Source organism: Chamaea fasciata, unplaced genomic scaffold, assembly GCF_029207755.1.
Source record: "Chamaea fasciata isolate MVZ Bird 193981 ecotype frontalis unplaced genomic scaffold, bChaFas1.0.hap1 SCAF_20, whole genome shotgun sequence".
NCBI lineage: Eukaryota > Metazoa > Chordata > Aves > Passeriformes > Sylviidae > Chamaea > Chamaea fasciata.
The window spans coordinates 6802034-6823487 of NW_027094105.1; the positions used below are offsets into that span (position 1 = coordinate 6802034).

The window sequence follows — 21454 nt, forward strand, 5'->3', positions numbered from 1 at the left end:
ATTTACATAGGCAAATGACAGCTAAGAGCATTAGAAGGGATATAAAACCTCCTGCTCCAGGGCCTCAGCCAGCCTCTAACCAGCAGGGTTAGGAAGAAATTTCCCTCTGGAAGACTATTCCAAACAGCAGTACAGACTCTTTTCACACTTTTCCCTGGAAGCAGGAGGAAGCAGCCAGTGTCAGTGACAGCACTGCCACTGAGGACGGCTAACACAGGCTACATTAACCCCCACAGGCTCCTTGAGTTCGGCAAGGACAATCCTGCCAGGATTGTCCTCGTTCAGCAGGATCCCACCATGCACTGGCTGTGCAAAAAAAGTGGGCTTAGAGGTTTAGACAACATGGAGGAGGTTTAGGGCAGACCAGGCAGCTCCAAGGATGGTTTGGCAGAGGGGATGTTGGGGCTCTGCACCCTTAGAACCTGGAAGAAGGACACCAGGGGACCAAGGCTCACCTTTCAGCACCGTCTTTGCCTTCCTTCCCCATGGCACTGCTGTTCAAAGTGGAGTCTTTGGAGTGGCCGTCTTTGACAGGGGGAGATTCCTGCCAAGAGAAAGGAGTTTTTCACCATTACACGAGGTCCTTGAGCCCAACCAGCCTTGCATTTACAGTCTGCCTGCCTCTAAATGGCCCTTTACTGTAAATTCCTACAGAGCGGTTAAAGATTGATGCAAGTTAATGCCAAATGCCAGGAAAACACAGAAGTTAATCAGACAGGAAATTTAGGACCATCTCTGGAGACTAGTGTAATTAGTACTGTTTGCTTTTAACATTGTGAAATGATGCTGAAAGTTACAACACAAGTCAGCTGTTGTCTTGGATTTTAACCCTCTCATGACCTTTTATTTTTCCTCCAGCCCTTCCTGTTGAAATACACTTTGCCTCCTGCTTTAATCCAAACAGACACAATCAGCTCTAAGCTCTCCAGTTTCAGTTCCCCTCCTGACCACAGCCCCTCTGCCTCAGGGGATGGATGCTCACTGCTTCCTACCTCCCTTCTCTCCCATCAGAAGAGGTTTTGCAAAGATGCAACATTTCCACTCCGCGACTCAGGGCTGTGGAAATGAGGCTAATGCAAAAAAGCAGAACCAGCTGAACCCGCGGCACGGAACAGCAGGTAGAGAGCTCAGAGCAAAGATACAGCATTTTAAATTAGCCATTTATTAAGGAGACAAATAGCCATGAACTGCAAATGGGAATATTAATCCAACAGTGTCAGAGTTCAGAATTATTTAACATCATGCAGAGTGAAGCTTGGAAATGCAACCTAGTGAACAGACTGAAACCACCTCCACGCTATCCACTCAGCATGGAAACACCCTGCTGAGCCCGAGCTCCTTGGTGCCTGCAGGATTTTTCCAGACTCTATCTGTAAAGACCTTTGCTTCAAAGTTGAGAACCCCCTCACAGCTGCCCAAAAGGATGAGCCTGCCCAGATGTGTCTCCTGAGGGGAAGTGATGGGAGCGCTATCTCTCGGCATATTTAACACCACCATGAATAAAGGTCTTGGAGACATCCTGCAGATGTGCCTTCCAAGAGGAGGGCAGGCAAAAGGATCACCACGGACTTCTGCCAGTTTCCTATGACCCAACAGGAAGACGGGACCTCCCTGGAATGGAAAACGCCCTGGCTCCTCTAGGAAATATCTAAGATACGAGGCTTGAGTAAAGGAAGAAACAGCGTGTGTGAGTACAATGCTAAATCAATCATTTACTTTGCAACCAAACAGTGAAGGAGAAAATAAATATTTAGTGCAGGAGGCTTTCTGTATTAAAATAGGGAAAGCAAAGCAGTTACAAGAAAAGATGTGGCCCCAGGATGGCAGAGGGTGCAGCTCTCTGAAAGGGAACCTCACGCAAGCAGCTCCAAACAGCCAGCGAAGCGCGGAGGAAACAGCGCGGCAGGAGAAGCCATCCCCGACTCCTGCCAGGGCTCAGCGTGACCCCAAAAGCATCTCCTGCTCTGCACCTGCACCAAGAGGGCCCCCAAACCTGCAGCCAGGAGTGGGCAAGCAGAGGGATGGCTGGGGAGCTGGGGCAGCAGGACAGACAGGGAGCTCCACGGTGTGCGGAAGAGGCCGGTGCCAAGTGCGTGAGGTCGGCATGCACCGGGCAGCCCCAGCCCCTCCGGGCTGTTACTTACTCCTTCAGAGCGAGGGAGTTCCCCGTTGCTCTGGCCAGAGGAATACAGATTGACATATTCACCCTCACCAGCCTCCTCACTGGCGTTTTCACTCTGAGGGAGACAGGATGAAAGGAAATCCGTGATGGTGCCCCCCACCAGCGCCTCATGGCAGAGAGAACCTGGGAGCAGAACTGCCCACGGCAGCTGCCGTCAGCTCCCTCGGAGCCGTTCTCTGTGGCTAACAGCGGCCACTGAGGCTGCACCACCCTGGGGGTCATTATTTCTGGCTCTGCAGGACTATCCTGAAGGCCCTGGGCAGCAGCAGGCACTGCTTTGCAAGAGTTGTGGACTCCAGGTGAGACTGCCAAGGTGCAGCAGGCGGATTTCAAGGTGCTGGAAGCAGAATGTTCCAAGCTGGACACAGAGCTCCTGTCCTACCCTGCTCCTGCTGAGTGCAGACCAGCCCTGCAGCCCTACAGGCACCAAAGGTGTCCCTCAAACTAGGCTACAAGCATGGACTAGACCCATCACACCAGAATAAACCAAACTTGAGGCCTTCTGGGATATAACAAGGACCCAGTGCAAGGAAGATGCAAAGCAAGGTCATGTCCAAAGCGTGAAAAGCTGCACATTAACTCTGTAAGCAGTGACCCTCTTCCAAACTTGGCAGAGAGGCAGCACTAGCATGCCCTGTGCTGACAGCTCTAATCCCATCAACTCTCGGCTTTGCAGCGGACGAAAGAGGAACTGTCTTGAAAATGAGGTGTTCAAAAAAGTATCTGTAATGGACAGACCTGCTCAGTGATGTGCAAAGTGATCTGGGACCTCAAACTAGCAGAGTGGGAACAGTGTTAGCCTAACTTTACCAACATGACAACCTGCCACCAGGCACACAGCTGGGGCTGACGGGAAATGGGAAGAGCAGGAACCTGGAGAGAACAATAGATTTTATGCACAGGAGAGACAGAGCTGGACTGTACCCACTGCTCCTGGTGACTCAGGAGGGCACAGGTGGCAACTACAGGATGTGAACTGCTGTTAGGAGCCTGCATTTAGTAACTACCAACCTCACAAAACACTCCTTTACCTCCCTCAGCTTTGTCTTACAATTGCAGGAAGCTACAGGCAACTCTCCCCTTCACCAGCAATTGACATTTTGTGTTTCCTACATACCTCTACCATTTTCTAAAACCTGCTGAGGTTGTCCATTTCTTTCTGGCTATTTTTCTATGAAATTTCCTCTCTGCAATTCACTAGACTAGACCACAATTGAACATGTATTAATACAAGAGACATTTTCTTAAAAAAAACCCCAAAAAACCAACAAAAAACCCCAACCAATAAAGGCAGCCTTGCAGTTAAGGCGCGTTATCATCTCTTTGGATAGTCTCACCGAAGGCGTCTGGAGAGAATCAGTGAAAGAGGTTTCAGAAGGAAGGCAGACAGGAGCATTCCCGTTAAAGCTGCTCTCCTGAGAAGAGGAGTTTGGCACATCCACAGTGCTGGGTGACTGGCTGGCTGCAGCGGGCACCGCAAGGTCGGGGCTCTGGGATGGATGGACGGGCGGAAAAGGCGGGGTGGAGCAGGAGGAGGAGGTAGAAGAGAGGAAAGGAGGTATGGAGACTTGGTTGTGAGGCACAAAGTCCTGGGAGTAGGACCTAAACACAGATTTGTACTGCAGGACGCAGAGACACGACACAAAAACAAGGAAGATGGGGAAAGGAAAGAGACAGACAAAAGAAAAAGTAATTAGATTGGCAGCAGCGTAGCAGTGACAGCACAAGGCATTTCTAACACAGGCAGCACTATTTTACCATCCACACGCTAGAGCAGGAGTTTCTACCTGGGGTACATCAGCCAGGCTTTTCCTGGAGAGGCGTGTTCTTGCACCACCAGCAGCCTGGCTGCTCACCTCACAGAGGGAAAGTGAGCAGCAAGGTGCGACCTGCAGGTATCCAGCCTTTGCTAGGCAGGAGAAAACCTGGATACCTCAGAACTGCTAATGCAGCGACCCTGAGAATCACCCGAGTGGAGGAAAGGATGTGAAGGCACACAGAAAGCACAACTCTGAGCATGCTGGAAGTATCTACATAGAGAAAACTACTTCAAGCGCTTATTGCTTTTCTGGGATTTTCCACAGGATCCAAATTTAAGATGTTTTTCGCTCCAGCCCTGTAATTTAACAGCTACTGTGTCAAGTCTGTTCCAGAACACACAGCTCCCAGGGAGGAGTGGCTGGATACTGCCTTCAAAGTTACACTGAAGGATAAAGAAGATTATGCTGCTACTCCTTCCCATTCGTGAAAAACAGGGAGCAAAAATGGTAATTGCCCTCCGGAGTGATGAATTCCTTATCAAACCGATCCTTTAATGCAGTGCCTTGAAGAGTCAGCTGAAGAGATGAAAAGAGATCATCTGCGTAAAGCTTTATTTCACTATCTCTCCTAATCATCAGATTACTGTTCAGATAATATTAAACAGGGTGCAGTGGGAATATATTGTGCCAAGAAAAACAAGAGCAACCCTCTGTCTTTTAACATCTGGTGCTAGTAAGATTTGCCATCGGGGTAAGTCCAAAACAAAGCTGACAACCATTAAAAAAAAAAAAAAAAAGAAGGCAATAATGCTAAATCTGCTGGAGCGGAGTTTATTTTAAAACCTGCAAAGCTGGTCATAGTCAAGTGGGCTGAAAGAAGAATCACATAATGCAAAAAAACCCCAGGCCGGAACGCAGTTGTGGCGCTGCTCCATTGAGGGATCTGCTGCAGTACAGAGCTCTCAAGAAGCACTGACACAACTTGCTCAAACCAGGTTGAAAAGTGACACCACCGTGATGTAAAAAGAAAGGGAATCAAAGGCAGGAAATGGAGAATTCAGGCTACGTTTTCTCAGGGGAGCTGAGCGGGTAAGAAAAAGCAAAGCTTAGTCCATCACCTGAGCCCCAGCAGCAGCACCCAGCTCAGCAGTAGTATTTTTGTTTCTACCCAGGAAAGATGTGGGCTTAAAAATCTAAACTGAGAACAGCCTCAGGCCAGAAGCCTGGTCAAAAAAGCTTTACCACTACAAAGGAAAGGAAATGTAAAGGTCAATGACTAGACTTTACCTTCCACCACCTTAATCCTCTAGTGGCTGTGCCTTGTGCCTTGCGTGGAGTCCAGCAGTGCTCTGGGTGTATTCTCAGGGCCCAAAACAAATTGCAGGCCACAATACAGAGGAGAGGAGGGGGATGCTTTGGAAAGAGAGCTTAAAAGACTACTGGAAAAATAATTAAAATGCAAATCCCCACCATGTGCCTGTGGCTAAGAGGAGACTGGCTCTAGGACAGGCTCCTCTCTCTTCCTGCCCATTTCTTTCCGGATGAGCAGCGCTGGCTCCAGGGACACTGTCAGCTTTTGGAGCTGCCTCAGTAACAATGACAAGTCTAATCTCTGTATTTACTTTCTGCCTGGATAAATGCTCTACATTTATTCATTTTCACTTGCATGGCACAAACCACTAAATCCCTCCTAAGACGCCAGGCTCATGACATCATCTTGGCTCAGCAGATTCATTATGCCTGCCTGGTATTTCATGATCTCACTGGCATTAATACACCAACGATCACCCCAAGTCCCAGCCTAGACCCCAAACCACTGCTCAACAGCTCAAGAAGGCACTCAAAAAAACTGCTGTGCTGATAACAAGATCCTTTGCTCCTGTAGAGGAAATAATCAGCTCCAGCAGAAGCTCTGTGCCAGCTCCCCCAGTGCTGGACTTCCTGCACCCACATGACACAGGCGGCACACGCTGTCCTTCACTTTGTAGTTGATGGACATCTTCCACCCAGGAGGTCCAAGGGGTTTTGTCCCTGACCTGCTGAACCCAGAGGAAAAGCCAGGCTTTTTGCAAGGCAGCAGTAGAACTCACGCAGGGCAGGAGTGAAAGGAAATGACTGTCCTCAGCCAAGTCACTCTGGGACAAGCAGAGCCCTGCGTGAAACGCTGGCAGGGTTAGCTCAGGGCAGACTCTGCTTCCCTGCCTGCAGCCTGGACCAGCAGCTCAGAGAGATGAGTTACTGCTTCTGGGGCAGGAACATTAGAACAGCTCCTGCCTCGGGGAGTTTCCCACACATTAATCCTAATTTGAAGGCAATTTAGACCTAAATATAACATAACATTGTGGAAATTTTCGAAGTTTGAATGCAGATAAGCCAGTATTGACAATCACTGTATGTTTCTCTCTACCTGGTCTCATAATACACCTTCAGAACAACTTCTTGGCATGAGATATGTTGAAAATGCTACTTTAAGGCCCAGGTACCGATGAAAATGCATTAATCTTCATTATGTGATCCGTGAACAATCATTTAAGGCTGCAGACAGGCTCTCAGCATGCTGTTAACAAAGGGAACAGTGCAGAGAAGCCTTCGGTGTGCTGGCATTAATTAGTCAGCTTGCTCTCAACTTCCAATCTTGTTGTAAAGTTGCATCTTGTAGAAAGGGAGCCAGGGAGCCCCCTCCTTCCTCCGGAGCCTGCAAGCAGCTCTGGAATTCCAGTTATGCAGCCGTGCTGGGACAAAAGCCAAGAGTGAGGCATACTTTTCAAAGGGAAAAAAAAACCCACCCTGCAGTGGAGATGATGTCCATATGGCACCCATTCCTGCTGCTCCCAGTCTGACCCAGCCCAGCCAGCAGCTGCCCCAGGAATTGCAGCAATGGCTTCCACGGGATCTGGGTGTTGTCCATCTCCTGGAAGCCTTGTCATCCTCTAAAAGAAATACTTTTCTGGGGAGGGGACAGTCCATTCAACACAACTGTCACAAGGAAACAAGCCATCCTTTAGTGCTCCCCCCAAGAGGCAACAGTTTATCTTGGAAACAAATCAGCGCTGGTTTTAATCAGCTTCTCAGAGGTTTCCTGCAGGGTCAGTAAGGGCTCAGTTATGGCTTCACGGACACAACCTCCTACTCCATGGCTTTGCTGGAAGTGAAATATTTCCAAATAATTTCTGGGAAAGCTACAAAACAGGGTGCAACAGGAACCTTTGGGGAAAAGGATGCTCTCCTGTACCCAAACTCTGGCCACACTGCCAGCTCCCAACACAGGGCCAGGAGAGGGACTCCCAGCATGAACGACCCTGAGCTATGACAGCAAAGAGCTGAGACAGGGAGAAGAGAGAGCTCCCTCTCCTCTCACCAGTGCAGTGGTTTTTAAAAAGATCTCTCTGCCACTTGGGAAGTGCTTGCACAAAGCAAGCTTTGAGCTGGGAGCAGTCTGGTCTCCTGGGAACAGCAGGAAGCAAACGTGCCTGGCCCTGAACATTTACCACACACCGTGACACACAGAGGTCTCCCAGAGACAGCATCTTTCAACCTCTTCAATTTGCTGCCTTTGATTTTTTGCAATGCTGAATATTTCAGAGCAGCTTTCCATCATTTGAAGCCTTGTTCCAGGATGTCCCAAAGGTCAGTGACATTCTGGCTGTTTATTTGGATCAGATGGCAGGAGATAAGCACACTAATAGAAAACTTATTTCAGGAGTGATGCTTCTTCACACTCACTAGGCATGGCTGACCACAGCTAACAGGGAGACAGGGATATATAGGCAGAGAGTCAGTGGTTGCAAGTTACAGCAGTCTCCAGCCCAAATCCAAAGTTGAATTCAATTATAAGGCTTACAGAGCATCTGCAGCATCAGCAGACACAGTCTTTACCTTTTCAGCACAGCCTTCTCAGTTACCCTACGGACTCCTGCCAAATTAATCTGCCATCCTGCCAGACACTCCCAGATCAGGTAAAGCATCAGACTCCCAAAGTATGAAGCTATCAGAGGAAAGGATCAATCTTTTAGATCTCCTCTGCTAATGCTATTAAGGGAACTACGTGGGCAACATGCCAGAACTGGATGCCCAAATTGTAACAGTACAGAATTATGTTCACAAAATACTGGGTGTTGCAAAGTCGTTAGACCCTAAGAATATAATTGCACAGACAACTACTGGAAAAGACTTCCTATCTCATGACACAATGCTGGGCTTCCAGGTACTTTTGCTAATGAGGAAGGAAATGCTCCTGCAATGAATGGCTGGAAACACAAGCTGCCAACAGAATGGCTTCAAGCACTGCCACAGGAAGGGCAGCAACTCCTCACCCTGGAATGTTTCTCAGCAAGGCCTCTGACCTGGCTGCAGAGCTGACTTCCCTGGTTTTAACTGATGGTTAGCACAGTAAAGGGATGGATGGGGCCTGTTGTGTCTCCTGGCTTCTGCACGAAAAAACACAAAATCTCTCCTCCTCGTGGAGGAGAGATCCCTGCACATCTTTGCAACAAAGCAAATAAGGGGGCAGCAGGGGAAGAAAACATTTGTAAGATATATTAACCATGCTGTCATGCATCCCTCACTGGAAAATATCAGAATCCAATTCAGTTGCACCTACAGCATCAACTCTTTAGCTTGTGGACAAAGCCCCCAGATCAAAATGGCAGATCTGGAAAAAAAACAGAGTCTGGAGACCAAGACAAGACTTCTAAAAAATCAGTCACATGAAAAACATGGGGTGTGTGGCCTATGAAGTCAACATGGGACTGGTTAGAAAGACCTGCAGTGCTCCAACTGCAAGGAAAATGTATGAACCCCCCGAGGAAGTGGTTTTCAGCAGCAGGATCCAGTGATGCCAGCAGGCAACAGCACTATTAATACCAGTGTCCAGGCCTGCCATGGGCAGTGGAAATGAACACAAACAAAGAAGGAATGCTAAACAGGAAAGGCAAAACAATACCTAAGTCAGAACAGCTGGTTAAAGGGATGCAAATCTTTTCAATCCCCCTTCCCTCTGCTCCAAATTAAGGAGCTAAAACCTGAGGACGAGGAGAGAAACGAACAAACACATCATGACATCGCAGCCGTGGTCTGACTGAGGCTCCCACCATATGAATGAAAACAGCTCAGTCCCCGCTGAGGGCCAGAGGCTGGTGTGTGCTGCAGGCTGGAACTGAGCTACAGGAATGGGAACAAGGCAGGGGAAACATGGGAAGCACATGTCTGCCTCGTGCACGCCTCTAATCACTTATCTGACCCCCCTCCTCCTGAACATACGTTAGCACGCACACAAGAAAGAAAAACAGTTGCTGTGAATTTTCTGTGCACTTGCTCAATTTGCTCAAGAATGGTGAGAACAAGTGAGAACAGAAGCTCTGAACTGGAGCTTTCATAAGGAAATCACTTGCGCCTTCTGCTGGAATCTGACAGCCAACTGGTTTCTGGAAAATTCCTGGAAATGTTTCTTAATTAAAAAGAAAACATAAGAAAAAACCCAACATTTTGAGAAAGGCAACTCATTTCTCCACAGTGAAGGATGCAGCCAAATTTCCACTAATGCCACGTACGTGCCTTGGAGATACAACTGTTCCTTGTTTCAGTGAGGAAAAACTTCCACAAGACTTTCTGCAGCCCTTGGCTGGAAAATGTGTGGATGGGCAGCAGTGGAGCTTGTCCTGGATGATTTCCTCTATCAGTGCAGAGTTCTCCAGCTGCCAGGAAGTAACGAGATTTCAAGATCTGATTATTCCTGCTGCTCGGATACCTGCCCACCCATTTCCAGGCAAACAGCACAAGGATTGATTAAACCAAGGGACAGCAGCTCTGTGCTCACAAGAAGAAGAGAGGGAGGTGATCAGCTGGAGAGAAACTACTGCCAACCATAATCAGGGACAATGCCTTCTTGTTGCAAACCTCCTTTCCCACTGCTGGGAGCTTTCAAAAGAGGTGGGAATCCCTTGAAAGATTCTTGCCAGTACAATCCAGCTGTCCCCCCAGTGTGGGATTTAACGGCTCAGCTGTCCATGGGATGGGGAACATGATGCAGTTCCTTAAAACACCAGCCCACACTACCAACACAACCCCCAGCTGGCACAGAGGCCAGACACGAGTCAGACTCGTTTAAAAAACAGCTCAACTTGCCAAACCTATGAGGTCTGATCCAGTTGCTCAAGATCTGCCTCTATCCAGTAAAAGCTATTACCTCTGACACAATTTCCTGCAAAGGAGGGAAAAGCACAATTAGTGGGCTGACAGAGCAGCAGTGGCAGCTGGGCTGCAACAGCTCCTGCAGTGCTGACTGGAGGGGAAAGGAGTCAGGGCTCTCGAAAAATTCATCCATTAAAAATTAAAAGATGCTCTGAACAACCTCACCTCTTTCCTGCTGCCCGCAAACAGTCTTGTTAAGCTGTGTAAATCAGGAGTAAGGCACTCATCCTTCACCTGGAGCACAGAGCTAAGGTGATAACAAGCAGAACGTGGTGCAGGCTCAGCCCCCCTGCTGCTGGCACATGAAGAGATGGGGACAGGGACAGGTCCTCCCTGGGAGTGTCTCCTGTGTCCTCCCCAGGCCAGTCTCCAGGGAAGGAAAAAAAGCACAGGACACTTTCTGAAAACTGGCTACACTTGCAGGGCCCTGCTGACACTGGGTCAGTTGACAGCCATCGAGTTCAGCAGCTCCGACTCCCTGGTATTGATCCAAGGAGGCTTTTGCTTCCTGTGCAGAATGAATAACCATTTATGGAGGTGACATATAATTTTAGAAGATCTGATAGCCACTGCTGCTATCTGCATACCCAAGAGGTCAGCTGCTCAGCTGGCACTGTCTGAAAGGTGTGCTCTCCCTGGCACTGACTCCCTTGCTGGGGCTGGTGGCAGCTAATGCTGATTTTTGCCAGGTTTATTGTTCACCAGCGCTCCCTTGAGTGGCCTTTCTCTGGGGAGAGAGGAGAAATGAAGACAAGAGAATATGAGGAGCAGAGCAGCATCCTAAAGTGCTACTGGTGCAGCTTGTGGCATCCCTTGAGAGAAACCTCCTGGAGCAGATTGCAGGAGGGGCTCTGGTCCTTGCAGTGCTGATGGAGGGTGTCACCCTGGGAGGGATCCAGACCTCTACAGCTGTTTCACATCTCGGTCTTATTAGGGACAGGGGAAATGGGATAAGCCATGGTTATGGTATTACATGGGTCAGCTATGATGCATGTAAGGACATCGGTATTTTGCAGCTTAAGGAGACACTTTCATAGTTCATTTTTCAAATGAAAATCTCAGTTTGGCCGTGAAAAAATAGACCAGATAGAGTAATGAGAAACTATGAAATTATCCTACTTTAAAGGCACTAATGGAAAAATCACCATTTTTAATTCAGCTTATTTCCTTTGTGCATTTGACAGTGCACTGTCTCACTGCTCTCACTGCTCCTCATGCTCCAGCCATTTACTTTACCCCTCACCAAATCCTTGCAAAAATGAGTAAGGATTTTTTAATGAAGTTTTAACATTTCTTAAAATAATATATTCACAGTAATGTAGTCCAAAGTAAGATGAGAATGGGTCAGAGCAATTTAATAGGTAGTAACCATTTAATCCAACAAGGACGCTTTTTCAAATCAAAGTGCCCATGTATTTTTAGAACATTATAGATTCATATTTATAGCCTCTCAATTAAATCAAAAATAGTCAAGTACTTCTATCTAGTCCTACAGTTCCATGTTTTGCTTGCAAGGACCACTACCAAGTAAGAGAGCTGTACAATTCAGGACTTTTACTTCAAATTTGGGAACTGTTTACCACAAATTTATGCAAACACTAACCCTGCCACCCCTCAGCCTTTTCATCTGTGCAGCAAAGCTGTGATGCTGCTCTCTCTCACACAAGTGGAAGCCAAAAGCTTTCATTCATGGCTTGTGAAGTAGGTCTACTTGTAAAGCACTTGAATACTTTCTTCTTCTTTGGACCAGTGATTATCACTAATTTTTAAAGAATGAGTAAGTGCTGAAATGGGAAGATAGCAGTGGCACAGTGGGAGGATACTGTTTTCAAACATTTAATATTAAACTAATTGAACACTTCTGAATCTTCTCAAGTCTTGTCTGATAATTTCTTCTCCAGAAGAAGCCTAATTTACTAAACATCCAGGTCACTGTCAAAAACTAGTGTATTCTCAGTTGTCATCACATGGCAATCAGAGCATAACCACATAGTTTTACATGCAAACGAGCCCCACACTGATTAGCTCCTGGAATCCCATGGTTGAGTTTAATTTCATTACATTAACACTTTGTTATTACTACCATTTAATTTAAGCAGCTGATCAGAGATTTAAGCAGTGCTCTAATACTATTTTGATTTAAATGATTTCCAGCTCCTCCTGCCATTCTCTCTTCAGGCTGCTCACAAGTGCTGTAGGAGAGAAAACCCTGCTCATCCATCAGCAAATCATACAAGCAAACTGAGCTTGTTTGGGACCATGGAAACGTGAAGGGAAACAGACAGGCAAAAATGAGATGGAAGATCTAGTAGAGACCATTTTCTAGAAAAAAAATTAAGGAGCTGCAGCCCCTGTTCCACGTGCTTGACTAAATCCATGGATTTTGGGGACAGCATCTTGTTATTTCTCCCAAGGCCAGGCTCACAGAGCAGCCTTTAATTGACTCATCCACATCACTGGCATTATGCAACGGGACAAAAAGACTTTGCAGTTCCAACGTGCAGCCTGGGGCACAGAGAGGTCACAGGAGTGTGCCTGGCACACAGGCCAGCTCTCCTTCCTCAGTCCCCTGCCACAAATGTCAGTATGGACATGTAATACAAAGAAAGCTACACCTCTCCTGCCTTCACTTGGTGAGATTTACACTCGGTGAATTTACACTTGGTGAGATTTACACTTGGTGAGATTTACACACCGTTTCTCCCACGTGCCTGCTGACTACAGGAGTCCAAAAGCCCCCCAAAGGAACCTCCACCTTCAGCTGAGAGGACAAGCACAGAATTTGCACACAAGTGATCAGCAGTAAGACAATACCCACGCGTTCCAGAGCAGAGAGGACTCACCGAGTGCACAGGAAAGGAGCTGTGCCGGCTGAGAAAGGAGTTAGAGACTGACATAGTGAGGCCCTGAGTGGCACCGCAGTCCTCGGGGGTGAAGGGCACTTTAGGTGGCTGGACACAGTAGGAGACAGAAGAGAAAGAAGAGGCAGCATAGGAGGCCTGCTGAGGAGAGGGGGAGAAAGCAGGAGACACAAGACACAGAGAAAGAGAGCACAGAGAAGGCGATGAATAAAGGGCAAGAAACGCTAACTGTAAAACAATGCATATAATGGCTGGCTAAACAAACAGCTATTCATACAGTTCATCAGAGCCACACACACCAATATGCCTTTCTTGAGCTCAAGAGGCACGACAAAAATCACAGTTCAAATCTTCTTTGTTTCACAAATCCCTTAAGAAATGAACTCCTGCCTCCCCCTCCCTGCTCACCCCTGGACAGCTGCTGCCAGCACAGACAAGCTGCTCCTCGCTGCCCTTTGCAGACACTCGGAGGAGGAACTGGCTCTAGGCACACAATTCTTGCACAGTACTATTGTCTTCTGGCAACCTGCAGATTGGGAATTTGGCCTCTCCAGTGGGAGCTATGGATCCTCACTGGTACTGCTGTGAGGCTGGGTGACAGTGACATCCTGCCATTTCTCTGTCCAATCCAAGACCATAACCATCTGCACAGGAGGCAGCTTTACACTGTAAGTGACAAATCCTGGCAAGGAATTTCCCTTGAATTCCCCTATGGTAAGGACACTGAGAGAGGGTAAGGTATATTCAGGCTTTCTCAGACTTGTTGAATAAAACATACAATGTAAACATACAGTCTTATTTTTGATTAAGATCTGAAGCAGACAAGAAAGGACTTCCTCATTATTATATTATAGAGGAGTCCATCCAGCAGAACTTGCTGCTGCTAGAGCAGCTGATGCCCATTTGATTTGCCAAATCAAAAACTCCCAGGGCAGCAGGAGCAGAGGAACAGGAGTCTGGTGGCTTTCAGAGGGATTGTTGAATAAGCCATCACCTGCTTGCACCCCTTTCCCAACAGGGGGATGAAGGGTGGGAGGCTGCTCTTGAAGAAAGCTTTGCTTCAGGGGAACTGCAAGCAACACCTTGATGGTATCAGCTTGTAAAATGACAAGAATGGCCAGCAGGCAAAGCAGGGACATCTTGGCTGTCTAGATAATGATGAAAGGGAAGCAAAGTAAAGCTTTGCAAACACTGATCATGACTGTGCAGCCCAAGCCACCTCTGGAAACATCACTGGTGTGCAGCCACCTCCAAGAGGGGAAGGCAGGCAAGGGACTGCAAGGTACAAGTGACAGTGCAAGGGTCACACTGATGGGGACCACAGACCCTGGGGAACTGCCTGATCCTCCAGAGATGAGTCCTGTAGACTCACTGGCATCCCTGCAAAGCAAATGGGACGCCAGCATTTAAGGTTTTGTCCCCACAAAGAATTAACGGATAATACTCAGTTCAGCTCAGCCAAAAATGTCACTTTATCTTTTTAGGACCTCCCGCTTGCATCACAGGAATGTAGTTATGCAAATCCCAAAATGAGAGTTAAAAAGTAAACACTCTGGGATAATCAAACTTTAGCACATACAACATGAAGAAATATTGCAAGAGTCACCCTCACAATGGTAAGACCATGGCTCTGTTCCCACATTTCCTCCCATTTTGTTAATGCCATGGCCAATTTAAGTAAGCTACATCACAACAGAAGAATTTTTTTTTTTTTTAAACAGAACAAACAAGATAATTAATATAAACAAAATACCTTAGGTTGGAATTGGGGGGAAAAAATAGAAAAGAAATGAAAGGAAAACCCTTAAAAGGAAATGGGACAAAATCCCACCCTCCACTGAGGTCGGAAACAAAACTGCTGCTGCCATCACTGAGGTCAGGATTTCATCCCCCACATGGAAAATGGCCCTTTCTGTGCTGTTAAACCCACCACCCACACACATGTGGATGTGCCTTTCCATGCTGGCAGCCTGAGAGACCAGCAGAACACTGAGAAACAGGTAAAATCCTGAATCACACAAGGGGACTAATGTGAAGGAAACATGCACGAGTGAAGTAGTGGCTATACCAAAGGTCTGTGCATAATAACATAAAAGCAGTTATTATGTTTAAACAGTTATTAGTGGCATCTCTGACACCAGTTTCAAAACAGCAGTGGGAACAACAGTGCAGCAATCTCTTGAAAATAGCGCTGCTCAGTGTGTCAAAATCTTCCAAGCAGTTGTTGTTACGCAAGCCTGGCACAGATTCAGCTCTGCCATGTGGAAGATGAATGTTTCATTTTTAGGGCATTTTAGGACATTTAAAGCTTATGGGGAAAGGTCTGAACGTGGGGTTAGAAAGCAGCAAAAATGATGCAAAAAGCCTAAAACCATGTTCACAAGGTGCCAAGCAGCATGATGTGGGAACACCAGTGAGACATCCACCCACCACCTCTGCCTGTCAGAGCCAGGAGCAGGAAGAGCAGAGCTGCTCCTGGAAGCCTGGTGGCCCTGCCAGGTGTCCCCGAGGTGTCACTCACCAGCTGCCTCTGCTTCGGTGGGAGAGCAGGAGGAGGTGCCAGATCTTGAGGTGCCAGATCTTGAGGGGCGTCTAAGCTGATAAAGGAGTCATTGATCCCGTAGACTTCCCTGAGTAGTTTGTTCTTCTTCTGGTAGATGTGCTCGTTCTGAGGGGTCTGGTAGAACATGGAGGGCTGTGGCTCTGAGTAGTCTTCCACAAACTGCATGTAGGCCATCACTGCAAGGAAAAGAGAGGTCACACTCACTGCCCTGCACACCCCAGCTGAGGGCAGAAGGGCACCCACGCTGTGCTCCCAAGGAGCTCACACAGTTGCCATCCCCCTTGCAAATCCAAATATTCATCCCATGAGCCAGCACACAACAAACACCATCCCAGGCCACAAACACAGCTGATCATACTCTGGAACCAGTCAGGTCTTCAAACAGCAACTTGAGAAGTCTCATTTACTGATGCTTAGGCCAAATCCTCACATAATCCATGGCAACTCTGAGAATATTCCTCACCAGCTAATGTCCAAAGTCACCAAACAAACCAGAATAACAGCAGGCTGCTTTTTAGGACTTCAACAATGAAACCTTGACAATAAATGTGTAATAATTCTTGTGCCTACAGTTAAGTCTCATACCTGCAGTCAGGAAGGTTTCTAGAACCAGGAGGCATACAATGTTTCTCCATTCCAGCAAGCTGATAAAACTGTTATCAGAGAACACCCACCTGTGAGACTGTGCCTCTCCTTCAGCTCTTTAAATGCCACTGCCAATCCTGGTACAAAATACTTACCACAAAATACTTACTCCTAAAAGTGCCACTCACCATGTGTTCTTATCTCCTCAGCTCAAATCCAACACTCTTTGCTCCAATCCCTTTTTAACGCAACTTACCATCTCCAGTTTTCAAATTCAACTGAGTCACAAACTTTTATGAGATGCGGCTCAATAGAAATGTTAAATAAGATCAAACCTTGTCTAGAGGATCTTTCCACCTGTACAATATTCCTTCCAAAATCTATGAGAAAATCCACACAGGTCAGCCTAGGCAGCTCTGACAGAGGATTAATTACTATTAATTTTAATATTTTAGTGTTGGAGGAGGAGGATGGCATCCAGTGCCATAGAAAGACTACTGCAAACCCATCCCATCATTAAGGATCAGAAGTGTACTGAATAATGTGAAACAAAGAAAGAACCCCCTTCTGTACACCTGAGAGACGTATTTAAGTGCCATGGGAAGGACTAAGCAAGGCCTTCTTGTAAACATGCTGTCATGCACAAGGCACTGTGATCATCCCTCCCTTCCTCCTGATAAACAAGCAGTTGTTACTTTTTGTAAATCTGGTCATTTGGTGGCAATTATTCAGCTTCTGCTGGCCTTTCAGTAGTACAGCTGAAAGGAGTGGCCGACTTCAGTGAAAGCTATAAATACAACGAGCACAATGCAGGATTTGCACATCACGAAGCTGGTTCCCACACTGGCTGCAAGGCAAAGTCCTCTGTTCACCTGCCAAGGCAGACCTGGGCCAGCCTTTAAACAGGATGCAGCCCTACAAATGTGTCAGCAGGAAGGACTTGCTTTGCACCTGTCTCGGGCACCTTTTTTCAGATTTCCTCTAATATTTTAAACTCCATTTAGAAACGGAGCTAACACAGCTGCCCTTCCCAAAAAGAATTATAACCCTCTTCCAAAAAATAGAATAAAGAAAAAAAAAAAAAGAAATAATGAAAAAAAAACCAGGTCGAGGCAATGGGAGCACAGGAAATGGAGCTGATGGATTTCAATCCTGGCCGGTAACACCTGCTGTCCCCATCCTGTGACCCCACAGTCCTGCCAGTGGACAACCTGTTCGTGTCTTGCAGTACAGCCAGTCCTGCACAGCTCTGCCAAAGCTGCTGCAATTCTGACCTCCAGCTCCCTCTGCCACCTGAGCCTTGCCCCTGTTCCCCCCTCAGGCTCCCTGCTCCTTCCCAGCACCACCCCACAGTGAAAAGAAGCATGTTCTGAAAATTGGAATTTTATTTGGAATCACGGTGATGGGGTAGGAAATACAGAATTACTAAACCAGTCTTTTCAAGTATCAGTGATTCAGTAGGCTAAGGTGCTCCTGTGCCCTGGAAAATGCCCTGGTATCATACAACAACTTCAAGGGACAAGATCTAAAGAAGGCTTATGAAAGATATTTCCCTAGCAGCAAAACTGAACTAAGGATCAGGAGTCCTTGCAGAAGCATAGAGGACAAGAGCTTGAGGGAAAGACCACATTTTGAGAGCTCATCAGCTGAGCAGGACAAAAGCCAAGAAGGCAGACCTGGCAGTGCTGGCATAATGCAGCAGACACTGCTGAATCCAGACCAACCCTTCATGTTGAGTCACCTACAAAAGCAGTGCTTCACTGAACACCCAGATCTGCAGACACCACTGGGGATCGATAGCTGTGAGCTCCTGGAACGGCCCCAAACCCTGGAATGACACCACAACTCGGAAGTGTTGGTGAAAAGGGCATCACATCAGACACTTGTGTAAAATTAAATCACTGTAACTCAGGGCAGTGAGCCTGAATGCTGTCGGGAGCCTTAACTCAATCTGCAGGGGAATAATGAAGAGCTCTTTTATCTCAGCTCTTTATGGGGCTAATGCGTCCATTGTCATGGCAGCTCCCTTGCCTGGCTTGTTACAACTAGTCCTGGGCAGGTGAGCACATCTCTGCCCCTACTTTGTCATCTTTGTTTTTAGGCAAAGTGAAGAACAGTTGGGATGGTGAAACACAAACCTGGCACTGCAGAGTGCAAATCAAAACAGGCACCATTAAAATCCTGCCAATCTTGAACAGGAGAGCAAGAGCACTCCCATGACTCCTGTTTGCAAAGGGTCTTCTCTCCCCCTCCCCACTGTGGTTTTTAACAAGGCAGAAATTTAAAAGCAGATGGGAAATTACATCAGCAGCTCAGTTGAGGCTGCACGCCCTGCAGCAACTGTGCAGAGGGAGGGATGGGGGCTGCAACTCCCCAGTGAGCAGCTGGGGTGGAGTGACAGTCTCAAGGCAGCACCCCGGGAGAGAAGGGAGGCGTGAGAGAGAAACCTCTCCCATCACATGCCCAGTTTATGTCACTTCTTAACCCAGACAGAAAACATGTGAAATTTAAAAAACCATGAAATCTCAGACTGAGGCAAGGAACACCTTCCCAGCAATCTGCTTGCAGTGCCTTGCCTGTCATTTCTGAAGGAGCTAAAGCTGCTCAGGGATTTCCAGCACACACCAGTGCAGCCCATATGGCAGAAGTCACAGGTACTGCTCCCCCAGGAGCCAGCTCTCCTGGCAGCAACACGGCTGCAGCAGAGGACCAGTGGTTGTTGGAGTCTAAGGGGGTTATTAGGAGATGACCAGAACAAAGGCACACCTGCAATAAGGTGAGGCACACCTGCAATCCTCTGGAGAGCTCACTGACAGCCCAGCCCCATCCTGGCGCTGTTGGCAGCCAGGCCCCGCAGAGGCACAACAGATTTGTGTGCATGGGCAAGAGCCAAAATAATGGACATTTTTAAGCTATACCACACAGCAACTCACTGGGGAAGTCATGGTCAATGAGCCAGTAGTTGCTGTCACCTCTGGGAGGAGAGCTGTTCCTCACAGAGCTCGCATTATCCGCTGGCTAAGCCCAGCCTGCCCTCAGCGTGGCTCCTGCAGTTAAATACCAGCTGCTCACTGGGCACCAGGCTGCGTTTTGTTCCTACTGACAAGGAGGGAAACATGAATAAGTGCCTCACCAGTAGTTTCCAAGCTGTTTGGGAAAAGGATCTTGTTATTTCTGACTCTGGGCCCTTAATGGCAGGAGCTGTTCCGTGTCTGTGTCTTGTTCAGCAGGAGCACGGTGCTGGTGCTCAAGCAGAAGTCTGGAGTAATTTGCCCTTAGCACAGTAACATGTGCTCTTAGAGCACAGTAAAATAACCATAACTCATGCCAGACTAAAAGCCCTATCACTCCTCTGTTTAAATTATACAGAAGTCAACTCTTGGAGGTCCCTCTGAGCACAGCTCGCAGCAATACACAAGGTTAACTCAAGCAGCTCTTCTGTATATTACCAATAAAAATACCACCAGTGTCTCTGCTGCAACACTTACTGCCAGCTACCAAAAGATGACCCACAACAAAGGCATTACAAAAGCCCCATCTGTGTGAGTTCTGGATCTTTTTAACAAATCCATGCATCTCCTCCAGATCCCAGGAGCTTGTTGAGGTTGTGGAAGCAGCCCTGTGTGATTACACAAGAATATCTACATCCATAAGCCTCTGGGCAAAAAATATCCTGGGTGTCACCACAGAGCCCGAGTAATGTTTGACTGGCCTTTTAAATGCTGAAAATAAAAGTAAAACTAGCAACCACAAATCTATGGTGTGGTATACTGTGGAGTAAAAACAATATAAAACAAGTTCTGAGTGAATGCAACTAAAAAATTGGCAGTGGTCAGGTATCAGCCCCAGGACTATTACCAACAAGTTTTGCAGCAAGGATACTTTATCAAATCATCAGAGTTGACAACACATTAGGTAATAGATCCTACCTCTCTTAACAATGCAGTCTGATCAATACTCCCAAAATTTCTGATAGCGACAGATTACAATTAACTCTAATCCAACATCAAAGAAAATTCACACAAGGCCTTGGTGCTGAGGTTAAAGTTGTGCTTAGGCAATAATGCAGATTGCTTTTAAACTTGTTTGCAAGTAACTCTTTGGCATCTTGTGTGATACCAGAAAACAAAGACACGGGGCTTAAAGACACAAGCAAACAGCTCAGATCTCCCTTTCAAATGTCAAACTGCCTCTTAGGCAAGATTCACCCAGGAATCTCCCCTCCACTGAAGCTGCCTACGTGCACAGAGGTGCATTTCCCTGCATCCATCCCAGCCTGAGTGGTGTAACAGCCATCCCTCATCAGTAACAGCAGACCCACAAGCATCAGATCCTGCAGTAATGCGCTCTATTATCACAGCCCCTGCTCATACTGCAGGACAGGATTCTAAACAGCATAACCTTTGGCTGTGCCCTTTTACTTCTTTTCTGTTGTCCACAACCAACCATCTCAGCCTCTTTTTCACCTGATTTTAGTGTCTTTAACTGCTTGATTACCAGAGAGGAACAAAAGAGATTTCCTGCATATGGGGACACTTGGATGACCCTCACTTCCAGGTGGGTCAAGCCTTGTGCTCCGAGTAAAATCCCTGAGGGTTACTCATGTGGACTGGTCACTTAGGGATAATTGAAATGCTTTTAGACAAGGCATATTTTAAAGAAGTGACTGGCAGAGTGCACTACATAGGAATGGAGAGAATACACCCTGACACCACACACCCCTCTTACTCCCACCTTATCCATAGAATTGCAGCATCTTAGACTGGTTTGGGTCCTTAAAGAATCCAGTTTCAATCCCCCTACCATGGACAGGGACACCTTCCACTAGGCCAGGTTGCTCAGAGTCCCATCCAGCCTGTCCTGGAACACCTCCAGGGACAGGGAGGCCACAACCTATCTGGGCAAAAAATTATTCTCAGTGAGGAGTCTGTAAACTGCAGAAAGAAGCCAGAAGGCCAACTCAGCACTTTGAAATCAGCTCTTCTCTTGGGCTGCCAGCCATGCAATGCTAATGCTCTTCCTCCAGAACTTGTATATATTACCTCCTCATGCAACACACAGCTGCAAAGCCAGCCAGGGACCAGTAAACCAGTATCTGCTGGACCTCACTGTGCAGTCCACAGCCTTCCCTGGCAGAGCACTGTGGCTGCCTGTTTGGCAAGAGGTTTCACATTTTTCAGCCATGAACATTAAGGAAATCAGAAGGTTGTGAGCTTGAGATGTGGTCAGCCCTGGTGTGCCAGGAGTCTGGCTGGGGACAGGAGCCTTTGCTTTTAGAGGCTGCTCGTCTTAATGATGTGGGAAATTCTCAGGC

General features: G+C 47.3%; 1 protein-coding gene across 6 annotated transcripts in view; it reads right to left on the reverse strand.

Moving 5' to 3' along the window:
* RAPGEF1 (Rap guanine nucleotide exchange factor 1) overlaps positions 1 to 21454 on the reverse strand; it is an 84700-nt gene that overhangs the window by 14352 nt on the left and 48894 nt on the right. Inside the window, exons 10-14 of one of the 6 annotated variants that reach the window (XM_066201526.1) lie at positions 15514 to 15731; positions 12975 to 13130; positions 3520 to 3801; positions 2145 to 2237; positions 456 to 544 (exon numbers count right to left, since the gene is read on the reverse strand). In XM_066201526.1, coding sequence (XP_066057623.1) covers positions 456 to 544; positions 2145 to 2237; positions 3520 to 3801; positions 12975 to 13130; positions 15514 to 15731 — 838 coding nt within the window. Of the gene's footprint in view, positions 1 to 455; positions 545 to 2144; positions 2238 to 3519; positions 3802 to 12974; positions 13134 to 15513; positions 15732 to 21454 lie in introns of all 6 variants that reach the window. The other 5 variants (XM_066201525.1, XM_066201528.1, XM_066201527.1 and 2 more) reach the window with 5 other exon arrangements.